Below are 21,930 nucleotides of genomic sequence, written 5' to 3'. Positions count from 1 at the left end.
TTTTCTAAATATTTATCTATTTCATGGTGCCAGAATATTTCCAATTTTCTGCAGAAATAAGCTCCAAAAATCATGGGTCTTGCCACAAAACCCAAGGAAAGCATGCTACAGAGTATAAAGGCTTACATCATATCTGAAAGAGGATGAATCAGGTTCTTAAGAATTTTATGGATCATGGTTTCTGAAAAAAATACTGTGTAAGTTACATCACTCACTAGATACGTTGTTTTTTTAGCTAAATTACTTTTCTTTGTTACTCAGAATGTAAAATATCCTATGACTGTTGCCAGTCCATTTCTCATAGCAAGTTTCTATTTGTTTCCTACCAGGATCTGTACAATATTTACTTAATATCCATGGGTCTGGTAGATATTTCTTGGACCTGTTGAGCCAAGGTTTGAGAAAAGAAACAAGAATAAAGTTTTTACAATCCAGTACCCACTTATCCATAGAGCACTTTTTAGAGAACACTGACATAATGTAACATAAGACAATAATAATAAGCCAAGATTTTTCTCCATCTGTTCAAAGAGAATAAGTTCAGAAATTTCTTCTTGGGTTGTAATTTCAAGTCCCCTCAGTGATTTGCAATGCTTTTGTGGCTTATGATTCTGAAGTTATTAGAAAATGCAAACACTTCAGCCAGTCCAAATAATAAATAAATAGTAGTAATAATATCCTCACAAGTGATACTGAAATCAACATGTGCCCAATCAAGTTTCTGAACAGGCTAGTCCTCTAATGATTGTTAACTTTTCCACTCTGTCCTCACTTCTACACACTTTAGATTCATTTGAACCATTATTCACCTAAGCCTCAATCCCTCAAGCCAGTGTTTCCCAAACTTTGGAGACTTTCTCAAACTTCAGATATGAGTATCCTTTCAGAAAAATGAAACCAATCAAGCCTCCCTTTGACCCACTATGTGTGGGTAAAGGCTTGCTCATTTTAATTTATATGTCTTCCACACACCCAGGCTAATCCTTCAAGCCTCTTACTTCCCCCTGACTTCAAGAAATGCTTGTGTAGCACTTCATAACATGGTGTAATGTAATGTGACGTAGTTAAAGTGTGATCATTGGCATTTGAATTAGCACCTATTAAACTAAATGGGGCAGATCACACCTTGGAGCTCTTGCTTCAGGCTTTCTGCAAACTCAGGCAGACACTGCTGCCTTGGTTACACTTGGGGTCACACATTTTGAAAGTTGTCTTAACAACCATAACAGTCAGAAACTAATTTTAAAAAAGAAGCTGAGACTCTCGAAAATAATCAAGAGGTCTGTGTATGTTCCTCTTACTCACCATGATCACCATCACCGCCCACCATGAGGCCTTTGGGAGGATGTGCCTCAGATGCTGGGAAATGCTACCATAAAAGTGACAGTGGAAGACACATGAAATCAGCAGCACCGAACTTTCAAAGCATCACAAAGAAAACACGGGTTCCTTTTAAAATCTTGTTTTTGTCAGCCTCTTTTGTCCATAAGATAGCATTCATAGAATTAGAGTATAAGTATAGGACCGATTTTGTGGCTTTCCAAGATCCTTAGGAAGAAATGTGTTATTCTTGTAGCTTCTGCCATGGGAAGTCAATTAAGAAGTTAAATAATATGATAATTTCAGTCTGCCTTTTCATGCAAGTTTCTTTTTACTTTTCCAAGAAATGGTAAATAGCAATCCAGTTATGTCCACTAGATGGCAATACTAAGTAGTTTATTTGGAATTCAATAAATAGATATTAAACAGGATATTTACTGTTCATGAAAGAGGTCTGATTAACAATACTGAAATCTCAATCTATTTAGCCACAAAACAGGAAAAGCAGGAGTCCAAGTTTCTCAACTGATGTGAATTAGTCACTCCCATCACCTTTAATGGTGAGAGTGTTAGTTCACTTTCCATGGCTTCCTTGGTCTTTCTGCTGAGACTGGCAATTAGGGTTCCAACAAATATCATTTATGATGTAAACAAACATCTTTCCTTGTTGAATCTAAGACCACAACTTATTTTACATAGGCCATATAGTCAGCTAAAGGCTCCATACCTCTTTAGCAACCCCCTGAACTAGTCTCTCCTTGTAGTTTCCCCTTATTTTTTATATTGGCAGTGAACACAGATCTGGAATATTTTCTATTAATGAGTAAATTAGAATCCTTTAGTACCTTTGTGTATCTAAACTGTGTACTTTTAAAATGATAAAACTTTATAATGAAATGCAGTATTGAATTTAAGTTAGCAAAAAGCAGTTTTTAGAGGACACTGAATACATAAAATGCTATTTGTGCCAAGTTTTATCAGAACTGTAAATGATTTTAGAACCTTCAATTTTCCTATTGCAAATATTTAGATCTTTGTTGCTCTCTTTATATATCAGATATGTATACAACTGTCTCAGCATGAATGCTCAATTGCTGAACAAGGTACATTCTGCTCTGTTGAAGCTATTTTAATTTAGGTTTATTACAGTTAGTTGCTTGCCTAGTTCATTCAAATTCCTGGACAAGGATTGCCTCTATAAGTCTCGGAATGGTATAAATGTTTACATCGAAAGATCACAGGAACCAGCAGAAAATGATGCAACCCTCACTGTTCTTCTGAGAAACTTCACTTAGTGAACACATCTTGCTAACACATGCCAGAATTGCTTTTGCACTTTGATCTCATACTGGGCATGATTCATGAAATACAAGACTGAAGGATAATTCTACCCTTGAAATGCTTAAGGGGTATATCCATAGGTATGTGTTAGCAATGTGTGTTCATGAAGTGAAGTTTCTCAAAAGAACAATGAGGGTTGCATCGTTTTCTGCTGGTTGCTGTGATTTTTTCGATGTAAATATTTATATTACACACACACAGACACACACACAATGTATCATGTATGTTTTATAAAACCCATGAATGACAGAATTTAGTTAAGCTCTTTAGTAAACAGAACAGCTAAAACATTTATTAAAAACTGTACAGCTGTGCTAGGAAAATGAAACAGCCACATGAGGGCACCATACCCTGTGGCTTCAAGGGCTGAAAATGTACACACTTTATAAATTTTCAACTCTATCCATATATAATAAAAGCTATATTTCTTTTCAGTAGCAGTAGTGAAGCTGATAAACAGCATTACAAACAACACTGCTTCCTTTTGCTCTCTGCAGTGACATATTGTCTCTGGTAATCCATGTGTTTCACAAACACTGCTCAACAGCCATCAGATGTAACTTATGATCATTACCAACCTGGTTCTAACTGTAAGAGACATTTCATGCCATCTCCTGGGCATAACTTCACATGTCTCATTTAAATATATGTATTATGCTTTCCATACATGATTTATAAATCATCCCAAAATAATCCTGACAAGGGCATGCTATACTAGGACACAATCATGAGTGGAAAAAGACTGTTCAACCAGTTTTATGAGAGGAATCCATCTGTTTCTCTCTGTTTACTGACAGATTAGCACCTCGTATATTGCAGAATCTTTATTACTGAAGATGCACAAACCAGACAAAGACAGATACCTTTTCCGTAACCGGTGTTCTTCGAGATGTGTTGCATGGGGTCCTTATCCACGAGGTAATCCAATTGGAAATCCTCTGCGAGGACACCGGGTGACCCTTCATCTTACCCGCTGTAGCAATGAAGAGTTGAATCGATTTATAGAAAGGTTTGGTACGCTCTAAGTAAAAAGCCAAGGCCCTCTGGACATCCAGGGAGTGAAGACGCCTTTCTTCACTGGTCTTGTGCAGTTTGGGACAGAACACCTGGAGGAAGATGTCCTGGTTCATATGGAAGGTAGAAACCACCTTCAGCAGGAAGGCTGGGTGGGGCCGCAACTGAACCTTATCTTTGTAGAAGACCATGTACAGAGGTTCTGAGGTCAAGGCTTTAATCTCAGAGACCCATCTCGCTGATGTCACTACCACCAGGAACGCGACCTTCCATGACAGGTGGGAAAAGAAGCAGGAACCCAGTGGCTCAAAGGGAGGGCCAATAGGCCTAGAGAGGACCAAGTTAAGATCCCACTGCGGGACAGGAGCCCGTACCTGCGGGAAGAGTCTCTCCAGCCCTCTCAGGAATCTGACCATCATGTCATGGGAGAACATCATTTGTCCTTGGACTGGTAGGTGAAAAGCGGAGATGGCTGTGAGCTGAACTCTAATGGAAGAGTGTGCCAGGCCCTAGTTCCTCAAACGAACCAGGTAGTCCAAGATAGCCTGTATGGAGCAACGCGAGGGAGAAATGCCCTGTTAGATTGTCATTTAACAAATTTGTTCACCAAAAATGCTTGCTAACAATCCTGAATTCAATTTCGATATTTTTTTTTAAATCAATATCTTAGCCAAAAACAGAAAATTAAGTTGTTGACAATTATTTGTGACAAGTTTGGTATGAGGAAGGGAGTGGGCCATTTTCATCAGAGAAACAAAAAATGTTGACTGACTTTCCTATAGCCCTGTTACTGCTAAATAGAGCCCTCCAACAGCTGCTGCCTCATTGTCACCCAGGGTCCCGGCCGCCAGCCCCACTCAGCCCCCACTGCTGGCGTCCCTAAGGAACCCCAGGTTGACAGCGGGCTGAGCAGGCTGGCGGCTGATACCCCTGCTGAGCCACTCAACCCACTGTTTACCTGGGGTTCCATTCACTCAGCTAGTAGGTGGGCTAAGTGGAACTAAATTCAACAAAATAGGAAAACAAGAGCAACTAATGACAAAGTGCAAGAACTTAGCAGTGGTCCCCCACCTTTTTCATCTGATGGGCGCCAGACGAAGGTCCGTGGCAGTGGACGGGCATCTGCCGAAATGCTGCTGAAATTCAGCGGCATTTCAGCAGTGACGCCTCTGGATGACATAGCTTGTTGGCGGCAAGCGGCGTCATCCAGAGGTGTCGCTGCTAAAATGCCCCCGAATTTCGGTGGCATTGCGGAGGATGCTCGTACACAGGTGCACTGAGAGGCCCCTGCGGGTGCCATGGCGCCCACGGGCACCATGTTGGGGACCCCTGACCTAGAGAGTCTCCTGAAGCCTGGCAATCATTTTGATTTAAATGGACTTGAACTGTATGAAGAATTGAGTACACTGTCATTAATGTTGCCACATGCAAAATTGATGGACATTGTACAGTTTATTCATACCAGCAAACTTGTTGACATATATCCTAATGTGTACATTGCCACTCATATTCTACTGACAATTCCTGTAACAGTAGAATCAGGAGAATGAAGTTTCTCAAAACTAAAGCTCATTAAAAACTATCTCCACTCTACAAGAAGTCAGGAACACTTGACTGGTCTTGCTAGTCTTGCAATCAAACAAGACATCACTTTGTCTTTGTCATATGATGACATTATTACTGATTTTGCAGCCAAAAAATGCCAGAAAGATTGCTTTTAAATAAAAACAAATCCTTGTTTCGATACCTCTTCATATAAATTTCCAATAAAATGTTGACAAATTAAAAAAAATTATATTATTTGCATCATTCTGTCAAATCAGAATTTTTTCTATAGTGCTACTTCTTTTGTGCTAGTCCATCGGAATTACAGTGTGCTTAATTAAGTTAAACTGGTTTTAATAACATGCATGTGGCAATTTTCCAGTAATGTAAGCTTATGTTTGTGTTGCTAAGAGCAAGACAGGCACAGGGGCACCAGTTTAATAATCCCGCCTAGGGCACCATAAATCCTAAGGACGGTCTTGTATGTAACCCTTCTGCCGGGTAGAGCTAGCAGAAACCAAGGCTAGGTTCAATATCTAGGGGTTCCTTTCCATTGATACAACACAGAATTGGCTCAAGCCCCCACCCTGTAACGTGGGAAATTTACACACCAACCCTGGGTGCCGCTGAGAGGCTATACTATAATGGAAAAGCACTAGGGATAGCAAATGCTGTCACAGTATCAGTACAAGGTGGTACAAACAATAAAATGACTGCTGGAGAGCTTGACAGAATGTAGATACTGTATTTTAGCTATAACACTTCTGCTGCTGACCCATACTTACAACACATGATCTGTTAATTGGGTTTAAATGGTCATTAAAACATCAGTTCAAATCAAGTGTGTGAAGCTTTGAAGTTCATTTTTTCTGCCTGCTGAGTAATAAAGTTTGTATTTGTTTCCATGTCCATTGCAACTTCAGCCTCTGGTAACTGCATGTTTTACATAACTGCTTCCTTCATTTAGAGAAAAATCCTGCCTGTGTATGCATGCACTACTGTCCTTTCACTAGCTCATAGCTGCAGGCGGACTAATCTACAGCAACCCTCCCCTATTTTATTTTTAAGCTCCTCCCTTATAATTATCTGCATTACTTCTCCTGGCACTCCCAATTAGTGATAGAATTAAACTGACTTGATTCTTGTTAGTACTATTGTTGCTGCTCACAGGATTCTGAATATTAGGAGTGAAAACTCTGTGTTGTTGATTTCACTCGTGCTATGTGCAGAAAACCAAAGTGCAACAGTTCACAGTTTGAAGCTTATCTTTATAACTCCATGAAATACCACATGAAATACCAGGCTTAGGGCCTCCTTCCAGCCTGTGAAAATGTCTTACTTGCCACTGATTTATTTTAGTCCATGATCAATTTACAAAGCTGTATGCAGAAATATGGTGCTCTGATCCTTCAGCCTACTAGACCTTAGTTTGGTGGCAAGAACATGACATCTGACTCTATTTCTTTAGTGCACTGATGTTTTAAACAAAATACACTGTTAAAGATTTTCTGTATTTTCATTTATTTTGCAAGAGTATCCCCATTTGAGGAAAGCTTTGGCAACTGAAGATAGAGTAAGACAGAGAATATAGATTTTGTTTCTGTAGCAGAGTTTAGGTCATCTTGGCCATATGAGGAATCTCAGCAGATATGCTTGCAAAGAGAAAAGAACCCAAAGCTATTGCTTTTTGGACGGAAGAGAAATGAGCCTCTATTCTTACAAGTTAGATGTAGTATCTTTTTCTTATTTTCAATAAGTATGGGTCCTTTACCTCCAATATAACAAAACCCCAAGAGCAAGAATGTCCCCATGAATCCAGGCATTCAACAAGGACAACAATTCACAAACTCTTGATCCCGAGAAACGCTTTTTCCATAGTACATCTTTCAAGAGAGAGATTCCACAAACTTGTAAAAGTGCTCGTCATTAACAAGTTCCTATACGCAGACACTAAAGTCCCCACTCACCAACTTGAAAGTGTCTTCAAAGATTGAAAGATTTTTAAAACCTTGTTCACAAAGCTCCCTTCTGTCTATACCAGTTTTTACCTTTGTTGGGCCATAACCCCTGCTGCCAACCTGGTCCTACTATCCATGAAAGGCTCAAAAGATTGTGGTTGAAGGATTTGCGTCACAGGAAGAATCAAAAGAGGATTTGGGGAGCAGGGGAGGCTGGTGCTAAAGTATTTTGGAGAGATGTTTGATAAGGGGAATAGTGCTGCCTGGGGAAAGTTAGAAAGAGCTGACTCTGTGGGTGTTTTTTCTTTTCTCCTTCCCTGCCTGGTGTACAGCTTGGAGACAAGATTGTTCCAAGAGGTTGTTAAACCAGCTCTAACCTTATACACCCAAGGCTGTGAAAAATGGCTTATGTTATCAAATAGTGGTGTCACAAATGACTTTGAGATTTTTACATTTAGTGGCCACATTTCTTTGAATGCTACAAAAAAGTCCTACAAGTATGAATGCAAAAGCCAGTCTAAATGGTTTATTGTTAAATGATATGCAATACGTAGAACTGGGTTAGAAGGGACCTTAGGAGGTCATCTAGTCCACCCCCTGCTCAAAGCAGGGCTAATCCTCAGATAGATTTTCACCCTAAATCCCTAAACAGCCTATTCAAGGATTGAACTCACAGCCCTAAGTTTAACAAACCAATTCTTAAACCACTGAGCTATTCCCTATTTAAACAGAGATTACAACTAAGATGAAAACATCTTTTTGAGTCTCTTTAAATCGACTGTAAAAGTGAGAAATTTAACCCAATTTTTGTTTTCCATTTAGTATCTACCCAAACCCCACTATTGCTGCTGTTACTGCCACTTCTACCAGAGACTTGCGGTGGACCATCATCCTGGACAGCGAGAGGCCAACTCTTATACTGCAAGAGAATAGAAAGAGCTAAACCAATCTCTCATAGAGAAGCATGAGAGTGGCTTAAAAAAATGGAGAATTTAAAAAGATGCTGATTCTGCTAAATTTGCCTCTTTTCTTTGATTGTAGAATCATAGAACTGGAAGTAACCTCAAGAGTCAAGTTCTCTGCACTCATGGCAGGACTAAGTATTACCTAGACCATCCCTGACAGCTGTTTGTCTTACCTGCTCTTAAAAATCTCCAATGATGGAGACTCCACAACCTCCCTAGGCAATTTATTCCAGTGCTTAACCACCCTGACAGGACGTTTTTCCTAATGTCCAACCTAAACCTCCCTTGCTGCAATTTAAGCCCATTGCTTCTTGTCCTATCCTCAGCAGTTAAGAAAAACAATTTTTCTTCCTCCTTGTAACAACCTTTTACATACTTGAAAACTGTTATCATATCCCCTCTTAGTCTTCTCTTTTCCAGACTAAGCAAAGCCAGTTTTTTCAATCTGCCCTCACAGGTCATGTTTTCTAGATCTTTCATTGTTTTTGTCGCTCTTCTATGGACTCTCTCCAACGAGCTATGTCATCCAGAGGCGTCACCGCTGAAATGCCGCCGAATTTCAGCAGCATTTCGGCAGATGCTCATCCACCACCACGGACCTTCGTCTGGCGCCCATCAGATGAAAAAGGTGGGGAACCACTGCTAGGTTCTTGCACTTTGTCATTAGTTGCTCTTGTTTTCCTATTTTGCTGAATTTAGTTCCACTGAGCCCACCTACCAGCTGAATGAATGGAACCCCAGGCAAACAGTGGGTTGAGTGGCTCAGCAGGGGTATCAGCTGCCAGCCTGCTCAGCCCGCTGCCAACCTGGGGTTCCTTGGGGACGCCAGCAGTGGGTGCTGAGTGGGGCCGGGGGCCAGGACCCCGGGTGGCAATGAGGCAGCAGCTGTTGGAGGGCTCTATTTAGCAGTAACAGGGCTATAGGAAAGTCAGTCAACATTTTTTGTTTCTCTGATGAAAATGGCCCACTCCCTTCCCCATACCAAACTTGTCACAAATAATTGTCAACAACTTAATTTTCTGTTTTTGGCTAAGATATTGATTAAAAAAAAATATCGAAATTGAATTCAGGATTGTTAGCAAGCGTTTTTGGCGAACAAATTTGTTAAATGACAATCTAACAGGGCATTCCAAATGGCAACACAGTACTGTTTTCATGCTTGGCTCACCCCCCCCCCCCCAGCCTGCTGGTCCAACAGCTGCAGTAGAGAAGGAGATAGATGGAAAACTGCAGGACCCCAAAATCCACCTCTTGGGGTGCAGAGTGGCAACAGCAGCAGAAAATCCTCAGGTTCGATCACACGCCAATGGGCGCCACCGCCAGCCCAACAGACCATAGTGAAGTTAGCACAGCATCTGATCTCAAGGATGGGGCACCCATGGAGCCACAGCAGCTCATCATGCCCTGTGCAGCTCCCCTTGGATGACATGGATCACTGCTAGCCCAGGGGAGAGACATGCTCCCCAGCTAGGGTGACCAGATCCAGATGTCCTGATTTTATAGGACCAGTCCTGATATTTGGGGCTTTGTCTTATATAAGTACCAATTACCCACCCCCCAGGGTGACCAGAGAGCAAGTGTGAAAAATCAGGATAGGGGGTGGGCGGGGGGTAATAGGAGCCTATATAAGAAAGAGACCCCAAAATTTGGACTGTCCCTATAAAAGTGGGACATCTGGTCACCCTACAGGAAGTTTCCTTCCCCCACCCCTTCCCAGAGACCCCAGCAGCCAATCTCCTCCTTCAGACTGTGCTGCATTCAGTCTCTCTAGGACCCAGAAACCCTGCTCTTACATGCTTCACTGCTTCCTGTCTGTCCCGGCTCCCAGCAGAGCGGCGCCCCCAGGCCTAGTGGTGCCCTAGGCGACTGCCTATTCTGCCTATGGCTAAGGATGGCCCTCGTTACATATATAATCTAGACAATCTCTTCTAGTTTCATGTTCTCTTTTAGAATTCTCACACTTATTTCCATGAAGTCCGTTAGACTTTGGAAAACTTCCCCCAAAATCCTGATTCCTTTAAAAGCATGGTATGTCTGCTGTAAACACTACCAATCTACATATAAGCTGTTGAGCATGACAATACAAAATTCAAAGCTCTCTTTCCCACCCTCCCCTGCCATTTATTTTTATTAATCTTCTGAAATATTTACAGGTATGCAATCTTTCAAGGGAGAAAATGTTGGAATTGAACAACAAATTATGTAAGTCAAAACCAGGATAAAAAGCCCTGCTAGAAAAATCCAAAACAATGAGCTCCATAGAAACAGTTAAATGAAGATAAAATACTGGGAATTTTTTGGCTAGCACTTACCCTGAAAAATATAACAGAGTTTTCTGGCATAATAAACAACATAGAAGAAAGTACAGAAAAATGAAACATTACAAGATACTCAGGATGCATGATATATCAGACTTCAACATCTGAATTACAGCTCTTTTTATCCTAGCAAAAGCACATTTCACAATGTCTTAATGCGTACAACACCTGAAACTGGTTGGAACAGCAGTTCTGTTAAACATGTAACTAGTATAAATTTACAAAAGTATATAATACTTAAATAGGGATTGCGTCATTGAAACATGCAGCCAGGAAGCAATTACAACAATGCTTAACAAAACAAAATTCTTTAACACAGTACTGTTGCAACAATATGCATCAAATCTTTATTTTCCTGTCAAGCATTATAAGGCATAATCTCCAAATGGCCAAGAACTGACTCCCTAAATCCTGATAAGAAAGTCTACAAACAATGTTTTTATATACAATGTAACCCCTTTTCTAACTTCATGTAGCCCTCCACAGACTACAAGTTTTCTAGAATATTTTACAGCACTCACAGGTACATTTCACAAGAGTACAATTAATATGGCCCTTATGTGTAATTGAAATATACATGGGTTTTATTAAACTGTAATTGTAAAATGTATAGTTATACTGGTACAAACCCAAAATGAAGAAACAACTGAACCAGTTTAGCCCACTGCTTACACTGATTTAGCTTTCATTGGTAAAATACCAATTAACACTAAAGCAATACAGAGCCACATGAAGGCACAGACACTATAGGCCATGCTAACGGCCGTACAACCTAGTTATAGATTACATCAGAAGCTTAACTTTTATTTAAAAACAAAAGTTGCTAGCCCTTATGATTGCTCAGAAAAGCTTGACAACATGGACTGGGTATTATCATAGTACTAATGCTTGCCTGAGTCTGTAGACAAACCCTGTTCATTACTGAGAGCCCCTTGTCTCGCTGTGGGAACAATAAAGGACCTGTTTGACACTCCCGGGTGGAGAAGGAGGGCTCCTTGCTACTCTAGGCTGTATTCAGGCCCATGGCGTGTGACTGAGGACTGAACCATAGGGGTCTCTGTGCTGTGGTAGTACTAAGGCCACGTCCAGACTAGGAATTAAAATCGATTTTAGATACGCAACTTCAGCTACGAGAATAACGTAGCTGAAGTCGAATTTCTAAAATCGAGGTACTCACCAGTCTGGACGGCGCTGCATCGATGTCCGCGGCTCTCCGTGTCGATTCCGGAACTCCGTTCGGATTGATGGAGTTCCGGAATCGATGTAAGCGCGCTCGGGGATCGATACACCACGTCCAGACTAGACGCGATATATCGATCCCCGAGCAATCGATTTTAACCCGCCGATGCCGCAGGTTAGTCTGGACGAGGGCTAAGACACTGAGTTTCCCTCAATCATGGTCATATGGTTACACTGGCTTGAGTGCTGCTATATTAGGAATTTGCACTAATTTGTAATCACAATAATTTTTAAAGTGATTTTAGTTAAACTGGTACACTTCTCTAGTATAGTGGTTCTCTACTTGGGGGTCCGTGGCCTCCTGGGGGGCCACAAGCCCTTTCAGGGGAGCTGCAGGACCTTGCAGCTGAAACCCAGAGCCTGAGCCCCAGTGCCCTCTGCCAAGGGGCTGAAACCCTGAGCCCTGGCACTCCACCCCGCACTGCGGTGCCAGAGTAGGGCAGTTCCAGGGGCAGCTCCACACCCCGCTTCCCCTTCTCCCCACACCTGAGGCCCCACCCCCTGGCCAGGTCAGAGGTGGGAAGCCAGCGTCGGGCAGTGCAGGCAGCTGCTGTTCTGACTGGTGTCATGGAGCAGGCAGCCACGGCATTCCGCCGTCATCTGCTGCTGGTGCCTGGGGTTGCGGCTGCTCCTCAGCTCATGCAGCCAGTAAGAGCTGCCCAGGCAGGGGGACCCCACTCTGTGGCTGGCAGAGCCCTTGGGGAGTATTGCCCACAGGGGAACCCTCCTAGTATGCAGCCCCTAGCTATCCCCTTCCCTGCACCAAGCTACTCCCCTGCCCTCACAAAGACCCTAGCTACTCCCCTGCTCGCACACAGTCCCTAGCTACTCCCTCCCTGTATGCTGAGCCGTTTTCAAACTTATTGAGCTGAACCGTCACCACACTCAATTGAGACAGGCTGGGTGGCCTGCTGAAGTGAGTCGGGGGTGGAAGTGGCGCTGCCTTTCTGGACCCTGCTGTATGGAGCTGGCCCAAGCCCCACTGGCCCCTGCTCCCCCAAAATAGGAGTCAACCTATGCATATGCCCAAGGGCCCACCCCTGGCCTGAAGCCCTGAGTTCCCTGGAGTTTTTATAGCATGCTGAGGGGGGCCTCAGAAAGAAAAAGGTTGAGAACCCCTGCTCTGGTACATGCAAGGTCTGGGTCTCAACTAAGTAAATACAGATACTGCCCCAAACTTATTGCTGCAAGAATGCAACAATTTTATTCCTCATCACCTTTTCCCCGTTCATAGCATTGGTCCTCTGAGCAAAACTTGGCTCTGGCTTTGATGGGCACAGCTCCACTGGCTTCAATGGAGTCATGCCCATTTATACCAGAGCTGAATTTGGTCCATCCTTTCTGCTGCTCTAGAATGCAATCTCTTTGGTTTCCTGCCTCTTGGCTTTCATTTGAGTTTGAGAGGCTGGGGTCTCAGTTTCCAATGTACATGCAATTGTACATGCAAAATGTACATGCAATTAAAAACATTTGAGGCAAGATCATATTGGAATGCTAAACAAAGTGGTATAAAGAAAGCTGTAATAAATTAACCTTTAAAACCTGGTTTTGAAAGTTGCAAGGTGCTAGCAAGTCATTGGAAAGATGAGAGATGATTTATATCCATCATTTACCTAGCATATTTTACAGAAGATAAGTGTTTTTCTCTTTTTTAACTTCATGCTGAAGGGCAGAAAACCGAAACCTGGTTCAAATGAACATGAAACCCACTCAAACTAATTATTTTATTTAACATAGGCACGTAAATCCCTAACCATCACCATTTGTAACTACATTTCTGAGAAAAAGCTTTTGATGACATCTCAGTCACCCCCATGTAAAGTTTTAGGTCAAGCTGAATGTTGCATTAAAGATTCTGAGCTTTATAAATTATGTCTAAAGCTTAATGTTGTTTTAATGCCATTTAAATAGCTGTCTTCAAAATTTTCAGGCTTGCTAGTTCCTTAGAGTCTTATCTGCATATTCAGTTAAATATTTTATAATTGAAATAACATTTTAAGTCAAATTATTTGATCAAAAGCTTTCAATTAGTTGCCACAGTGTTTAGTGCAGAGGAGGGCAAACTATGGCCTGCAGGCCAGATCTGGCCCATCAAGAGCTTTCAATCTGGTCTGTGGGATTGCCAGCCCTGTGGCACAGCAAGGCTAAGGCAGGCTTCCTGCCTGCTCTAGCCCTGCACCGCTCTCAGAAGTGGCCGGCATCACGTCCCTGCAGTCACTGGGGAAAGGTGGGGGGCAGAGGGCTCTGTGCGCTGCCCTCAACTGCAGGCACTGCTCCCCACAGCTCCCAGTGACCTGGAACGGGGAATAGTGGACAATGGGAACTTCGGGGGTGGTACCTGCAAGCGAAGGCAGTGCATGGCAGAGCCACCTGCCCCACTGCATCCCCAGGAGCCACTGCCAGACATGCTGGCCATTTCCAGGAGCGGCGCAGGGCCAAGGCAGGCAGGAAGCCTGCCTTAGCCCCACTGTGCAGCGCTGCCACCCCAGAGCTGCTCGAGGTAAATGGTGCCAGGACAGAGCCTGCACCCCAAACCCCTGCCCTGAGCCCCCTCCCACACTCCACACCCCCTCCTACACCCCAACTCCCTGCTCTGAGCCTCTGCCGTACCCTGCACCCAACCCCCTGCCCTGAGCCCCCTCATGTACCCCATACCCCTCCTGCACTCCTTGCCCTGAACCCATTCCAGGACATTGCAACCCCTCCCAAACCCCAGCCCTACATTCATGGCCCTGCATACAATTTTCCAACCCAGATGTGGCTCTCAGGCCAAAGAGTTTGCCCACCCCTGGCCAAGTGGGTTAATTGACTACCATACTAACAGGAAAGGGTTAGAGTAAGAAAACTAGTAAAGAGCAACACCAACACAAAACCCTCAAAAGGGAAGCACACAGGAAGTCACAATGAATAAGAGAAGGTGGTTAGAATTGTAAACAGGAAGGGGATGTTGTTCAATATTTCAACAAAGGAAATGTAGGATCAGAACAAAAACATTTCAAAAGTGATAATATTTAGGTTACTACAATTAATTTATATGCATCATGTTTATTTTTGCCAGTTGTGCTAAGTAACATTTTAATAGAGAAACATCTACTAGGAACTGATTAAACAAGGGAAAATTAACAAACCTAAAGCTGAAAGTTTGATAAATGTCACTTTGTTTGTGCCTCAACAGTAGGACCAGAGGTGGAGCCAGCCAATCATGATTTGTAAACAGGACAGATGCCCAGATTTTGTCTCCCTCACTCAGTGAATGAGATTGAAAACCTGACCTATTTACTTGGGAGGATGGGAGTGGACAAAACATAACCAGTCCTGACACTTCCCCAACTCATTAATCATAGTAATTTATCTGAAAATTCATTCAGATCCTTGCTTTTAAAAAAAAACAATCCACTACTGAATAGGTTCTCAAATACTTGAGCAAGCACATAGAAGAAATGCATTATTATTACACACAGTATTGGTGGGACAGTGCATTAAGAGGTGACTTCAGAATAAAAGTTGTGTGCTGTATAAACATGCTATGTAGAACCCATGGTATAAACACTTGAGTCTCAAATATAACACTTGGCATTCTACTTGCAGAGTTTATACAGCAAACACTGAGAATTTCTTCCTTCCTTTCATTTATACTCTTAAAATTTTGTACATAGGGATATTTCTACTTATTCGCCCTCATTAGTGTACTATTTGAGAGCTTCAAAATCTGTATTGTGTTTATCCTTTCAATGCCACTGTGAAGTAGGGAAGTATTATCCCATTTTACAGAGGCACAGAACCTTAGAAGTATTTGGGGGACTAACTCCCATTGATTTCAGTAAGAGTTATGTGCCTAAATACCTTTGAGGATCTGGGCTTAAGTGACTTGTCCAAAGTCACACAGAAGTTGTGATGAAGCAGGTAAATCAACTCCAGCTCTCCAAGTCCCCAAGTGAGTGCCCTAACACAGGATCACCCTTCTTCTCTTTTTGCATACTGTGAAACATAAACCATTTGTAAGAAAAGACATACTAGAACAGTAGCAATAATCTCCATGGCCCAAATATTTACAAACAATTTCAGCATAATCAAAATTAAGGCTACCAATATTATACCTTCCAGAAGACAGCAAATATGTCAAATGCATGGTAAGTATCAAACATTATTTATAGTCATTAAATATATCCCTTTGGTTATAGGGGGAGAGAATAAAAGCGAGACTGGTGGCTATGTTTATTGGCAAATTTCTGATATACTATACTAAGATTTTGGGATTTTTTAAAAATATAAAATAAATACAATGTGTGATTTAGACCCCTAAACAAAACCATTTCTTAGTAATATAATCTGAATTAAAGGGTTGTTTTTTTTTGTTAAACAAAGATATTTCACAAGTGTATCCTTGAGCAGGTCACTTAACGTCTTGCTGTATTGTTCTCAATACTTTGATATCTTCAGATGAAAGAAAATATATAAGTTCTCAGCCAATTCCATTTCCTAATACAACAGGCAGGTTCAGTGATATTATACAAAGGAAGTGGCTTCCTGGTGCCCCTAGGGTGACCAGATGTCCCGATTTTATAGGGACAGTCCTGATTTTGGGGTCTTTTTCTTATATAAACTCCTATTACCCCCCACCCCCAACCTGATTTTTCACACTTGCTGTATGGTTACCCTAGGTGTCCCCCCCGTGAGTATTTTAACGTGCTCAGGCACCTTAGGTAAGAATTTACACTCATTTTACAGAAAGGTAAATGGTGGCAGAGAAGTGATTAGCCAAAGTTACCTAAACCAGCAGTAGAGCTTGGTATAAAACCCAGCAGCCTCAACTCTAAACCCTCTGCCCTTCCCACGGGGGTCTACGGCATGGGGTGAGTGTGGGGCTGGGACACAGTTACACCCTCCCCAATGCCTATGTGTTGTGTGAGTTACACCCTCCCCGGCCTGGCTAGCAGGGAAAACACCTCCCCCCGCAACGCCCATGAAGACTGAGTGGGCAACCCGCACCCCACAGGTTACCCGTGCCTCTGAGGAGGGTGCGAGGTCAGGCCCCCAGCCAGCACACAGCACCTCCCCACGGAGGGCGCAGCGCGATCCCTACACACAGTCCCCAAACGGGGACAGGGGGGGACCTGAGAGAACAGACGCCTCCCTCCCGCAACCAATCAGGTGACAGGCTGGTGAGCCCGTGGCGGCGGTTGGTGCGGCGCCGGCCGTTGAGTCCCGTTTGTAACCAATCGGCGCTGGCGGCTACAGCGGCCTCAAACTGGGCTCCTCCTCCTGTGACAGCGGGGTCGGGCAGCCGCCGCGGGCGCCATTTCTTCAGCGCCCCCGCCGCGGCGCGGCTGCATCAGCGCTGACGTGGAGGCGACGTGCGGCTCCGCCTGGCCCAATCCCCCCACCCCCCTGTGACGGGAGCACCACGTACAGGGCGGCGGGTGAGTGCGGGAGGGGGCGGGGACACGTGTGTGTGGGTGTGTGCGCGCAGCCCGACCCCCTGCCGGCCGGGAGTAGGGGGAGAGGCCAGGCGAGGGAGACAAGCCAGGGGGCTGCGGAGAGGAGAGGGCGGGAGGGGCTGCTGTTGCTGTGTGTGTGAGGCGTCAGCGTCGTCCCCCTTTCGCCCCCCCGGGGGCTCCGTCCGGAGGGGTTTGTTTACCTAGCCGCCTGCCCCTCTTTAGCAGCTGCCATTCGGGTCCCCACGGGAACGGTAGCTCGGCTGCCTTTCTGCGGATCTCTGGGCGTCGCGCCCTCCCCTTTAAACAGTAGTAGGCGGGTGTCATCACAGGCCCTGGGGAGGCAGAGAAAGTGCTGCTCTCCCCACGTTACCCCTGGGGAGCTGCGGCACGGAGAGACTGGGGGTGGAGTCCCCGAAGGGGCTTGGACACTGCTGAGCATCACAGCACCTAACATTTAGGTACCTAGAAAATCACAGGCAGAGCAGTGCTAGCTCCAGAGCGGAGTCCCGCGCCTGGACTCCCCCTGCGGTGCCCGGAGGGGAGAGAGGGGCGTTAGAATGCGACCCACTAGCGCCAGCCGGCTAGAGCAGGAGCCCTACGCTAGGCATGTGCTGAGCCCAGCCCTGCTGGCAGAGCTGGGCTCCGCAGGGCGTATCTAGAAGTGTTACAGGAGCACAGCTGCAGCTCCCCTGGACAGTACCTGAGACATTTATTACGGTGACGAAAGAGGTTTTTCCGTCACTGTAGTAAATCCACTCCTTCGAGAGGTGGTAGTTATGTCAATGGAAGAATTTTTCCACTGACCTAGCAGCATGTACGGTAGGGGAGGGGAGGTGTTAGGTCAGTTTACTACTTCACAGACGCAGCATGAACTTTTTCACAGCCCTAAGCAATGTGTGTAGTCCAGGCATAAGTCTGATCTGCAGGGAGGAGTCTATCTCTGTTTATCAGCCCCTGAAGGGAACCTACTGTCTGGGCTCACTGCCTAACCTGTTGCTTGAACTTAGGTGCCTGCTTCATTCCAGGCAAACAGCCAGAGAAGGTGCTGTCCCTCATTTTACAACTTTCATCCCAGTGTTATTAGAGCACTTGCCTGGATGTGGGAAATGGAGGTTTTTCTGATGTGGGACTCCCTTGGTTTCTCCTTTGAAGCTGTTGCCCTATGGATAAATAATTTAAGAGTGAGTGGAGCCAGGGTGCTGGGCTGAGATATCCCCCTCTCAGGTGGGAGCCGTAATGGCACTTCATTCTCCCTTTGATCTGTCATTGAGAGAGAGAGAGAGAAGAGTTATTCCCACTCTGTAGCATGGAGCAATAACAGGGTCCATGCTGACGTAAAGGGTTAGCCTAGGATGCCCTGGCACACTACACGTGTACAATTGGCAGCAGGCAGCCAGTACTTGGTATGATGTGTGTGGGAGGGAGCACAGTGTTTGTGTGGAGCAGTGGTTCTCAACCAGGGGTACAGAGGCCTGTGGGGTACATGAGATCTTCCAAGGATACATCAGTTTATTTAGATATTTGCCTAGTTTTACAACAGGCTACATAAATACTAACAAAGTCAGTACGAACTAAAATTTCATACAATTATTTGTTTATATTGATCTATGTACTGTACACTGAAATGTAAGTACAAAGTATTCCAATTAATTTATTTTGTAATTATATGGTAAATGAGAAAGTAAGCAATTTTTCAGTATTAGTGTGCCATGACACTTTTTTGTATTTTTGTGTCTGAGTTTGTAAGCAAGTAGTTTTTAAGTGAGATGAAACTTGGGGGGGAACGCAAGACAAATCAAACTCCTGAAAGGGATACAGTAGTTTAGAAAGGTTGTGAACTGCTGGTATAGAGGGAATGAGGGCACACTGCCTGTGGGAGGGGCTTAGCAATGTCCTCTGTGATTAGGGTAGGAGTAACACTGCATATATGCATCCAGAGGGGGTGGGGAACACACAGGATGGTATTGTGTGTGGCAGGTTATGGGGGAAGCACTTTGTGCAAGTGGCTAAGGTAAACTGCAGAATCTCAAGCAATGTGTGTGTCTGTGTATTACTGGGGATGCTCCTGTTTTAATATTTGGAGTGAATGGCAGAGAATCACTGTTTTTTGGTAGCCTTCCTTGGCAATTCTCTGGGAAGCGATCTGAATGGGCCTGATCCCTTTTAACTAGATTATTGTCTTGTAGGCAAGGGCAGAGAGGGCCCCTGTGGGATTGATAAGAAATAGGTCTCTTTCTGAAACTTCGAGTCAGTGTCTTGGCTCTAGCTCTGCTGTTGTCAAGCTTTTACCCAGGCCTGAGTCCAGCTGTATCTCATGCAGCTGAACAGCTGTTCCAATCAGATTTTCACATTAAATGGTAATCTTATCTACGCTGTAACTATAGATTGAGCTCCACTTTGTTCTTTGACATGGCTGTTGCATGTCTAAAAATCACACAAGGCCTAATATTGGATTTATCTTATCTGTAATATTAGGTGAGCAGATGTGTCCTGATTGACATGTATCATCTTACCTGCCCTAATACCAGGTTTCAGAGTAACAGCCGTGCTAGTCTGTATCCGTAAAAAGAACAGGAGTATTTGTGGCACCTTAGAGACTAACAAATTTATTTGAGCATAAACTTTCATGGGCTACATCTGATGAAGTGGGCTGTTGCCCATGAAAGCTTATGCTCAAATAAATTTGTTAGTCTCTAAGGTGCCATAAGTACTTTTGTTCTTTTTGCCCTAATACCAGCCCTGTTACAGTCCTCAGAGAAAAGGAATAGAATGGAAAAATCTTGGAATACGGGAGAAGATGAGAAGTGGGGAGTGCTACTAATAACGGAAATTAATCTGAGAACTACAGTCTTTATATTAAATCAATAGAATGGTGCTATCAAGTAGAGGGAGCTGCAGGTGATGCTCAGTTGACATACCAAATGCATGTTCCTGAAAACTATTCCTGCCTGGTCCCTGCTTGTTGGCCTGAAGAAAAAGTGATGGCCTTGAAATCCATAAAAAAATGGATTCTGAGTTTCCTATCTACAACTTTCTTTCAAACACAAGGCCCTGTGCTCTATGAATGAAGTTAACAGGGTTGGTAGCCAAGAAGAAGAAAACCCTTAAAATGTGTAACATCCATCTGATATTTGAAAGATCTGCAGAGACAGAAAAATGATGCACCCAGTAAGACCTCAGTGGAAGTGCTGAATCACACAGCTTATCTGCCTTTTATTTAGTAGCAGTTTCTTTACTACTAAGCAACCTTTGTTGAGAATTTATGCATTCTGATCTTTTATGTCATAAAAGTATATTGGAATAAAATAATTATTTTACAATGGCTCTGTGTATTTAATGGAGGCATCTGATGCTTCAGGTCATACTGAATTCTGGAGCAGTTTGATTACTAGTTATGCAGCTAAATCTCATCAACGAATAGTAAAGATTTAATTTTTTATTATAAGGATTTCAAAATTAAAAACAGCATGCAATTATTTTCCTCAAAAGTATTTTGTTTATCTTTATAGGGCTAAACTTTTTTTTTTTTAAATCAGTTTCCCTTTAGTGGGAATGAAAAAGTTTTAAAATAAAGGTTCATGTCTCCAAATTTGCGTGGCAGCTGCCTATCTTGGGTCACATGATTGGAGCACTGTGCAGATACAAAATTTGTATCTGAATCTAATCCATGATCCACAAATATGGTCTATGACTACCAAGTGGATATGTGCAGATTTGCAGGGCTGTAGATATAAAATTTGGATCTGTATTTGTCAGGGTCCCCTCCCCGCCCCAAATTCTGGGGTATGGATGTGGGGACCTACATGAAAGATCCCCTAAACTTATATTTTACCAGCTTAGGTTAAAACTTCTCTAAGGCACTAATTCCTTAGACTGATTATTGCCACCAGCAAGTGACTTACACAAAATATTCAGGGAAGGGTCACTTGGAATCCCTATCCCCCTAAAATATCCCCCCAAGAACTTTCACCCCCTTTCCTGGGGAGGCTTGAGAATAAACTACCAACCAGTTGCCTTCGCAGTGTGAGCACAGACCAGACCCTTTGTCTTCAGGACACCGAAATCAATCAGGTTCTTAAAAGAAGAACTTTATTTATAAAGAAAAAAGTAAAATAATCACATCTGCAAAATCAGGATGGAAGGTAACTTTACAGGGTACGAAACAGATGTAAAACACAGAGGATTCTCCTCTGGGCTCAGCTTCACAGTTACAAAAACAGGAATGAAACTACCCCTGTAGCATAGGACAATTCACAAGTCAAAACAAAAGATAACCTAATGCATTTCCTTGCCCTACTCACAGTTTCTGTGGGTTTAGATGTATTATTCCAGGTATATTTTCAGGAGATATTGTACCTGCTTAGCTTCTCCCTCCATCCGGCGAGGGAACAACAAAAGAGAACAACAAACAAATCTTTCCACTCGCCAATTTTGAAAGTATTTTCTTTTCTCATTGGCCCTTCTGGCCAGGTGCCAGCTAGGTTATTTGAACTGCTTAACCCTGTACAGGGAAGGCAATCCAGTACAATTGCCAAGGATACATAAAGGTTGCTACCCTTCTGCCTATATTTATGACAGCATCTATCCGCAAACATGGTCTGCGGTTGTCCATATTCGTGGATGTGGATATCCGTGGATATCTGCAGATTTGCAGGCCTCTACACATGATCAGCTTTCCCTTCTAGCAATGGCTACTTGTACTTGGCTTTTATGGAGTCACTGCTGCTTCTGGGGCTTGTAAGGCAAATGGTTTCTGCTGGAATGAATTTTCTGGCTGTGAAGTTTATTTTGG

At 43.5% G+C, this 21,930-nt stretch overlaps 2 protein-coding genes across 6 annotated transcripts in view; one reads left to right on the top strand and one right to left on the bottom strand.

The window, feature by feature from the left end:
- Positions 1–335: 335 nt before the first annotated feature.
- LOC115645477 lies at positions 336–16,822 on the bottom strand. Of its 4 annotated transcripts, XM_030550167.1 has the most exons (6): positions 16,702–16,822; positions 15,544–15,678; positions 4,050–4,220; positions 3,525–3,767; positions 1,306–1,369; positions 336–382 (listed from the first exon to the last, which is right to left on the bottom strand). In XM_030550167.1, the coding sequence occupies exons 3-6, from the start codon at positions 4,110–4,112 to the stop codon at positions 348–350; spliced, it is 405 nt and encodes a 134-aa protein (XP_030406027.1). In that variant the 5' UTR covers positions 4,113–4,220; positions 15,544–15,678; positions 16,702–16,822; the 3' UTR covers positions 336–347. The 4 variants fall into 4 exon arrangements, 3 of the variants coding, with proteins under 3 accessions (XP_030406027.1, XP_030406026.1, XP_030406025.1); XM_030550166.1 differs by having other exon boundaries at positions 3,525–4,220; positions 16,690–16,822; XM_030550165.1 differs by having other exon boundaries at positions 3,525–4,220.
- A 167-nt stretch (positions 16,823–16,989) lies between these two features.
- CREM (cAMP responsive element modulator) overlaps positions 16,990–21,930 on the top strand; it is a 75,913-nt gene continuing 70,972 nt past the window's right edge. The window contains exon 1 of one of the 2 annotated variants that reach the window (XM_030550163.1): positions 16,990–17,120. The gene's annotated coding sequence lies outside the window, so the exon portion shown is untranslated. The remainder of the gene's footprint in view (positions 17,121–21,930) is intronic. The other variant, XM_030550152.1, reaches the window with a different exon arrangement.

This window comes from Gopherus evgoodei, chromosome 2, assembly GCF_007399415.2.
Source record: "Gopherus evgoodei ecotype Sinaloan lineage chromosome 2, rGopEvg1_v1.p, whole genome shotgun sequence".
Lineage (NCBI taxonomy): Eukaryota > Metazoa > Chordata > Testudines > Testudinidae > Gopherus > Gopherus evgoodei.
This window is presented reverse-complemented; position numbering and strand designations above follow the sequence as displayed.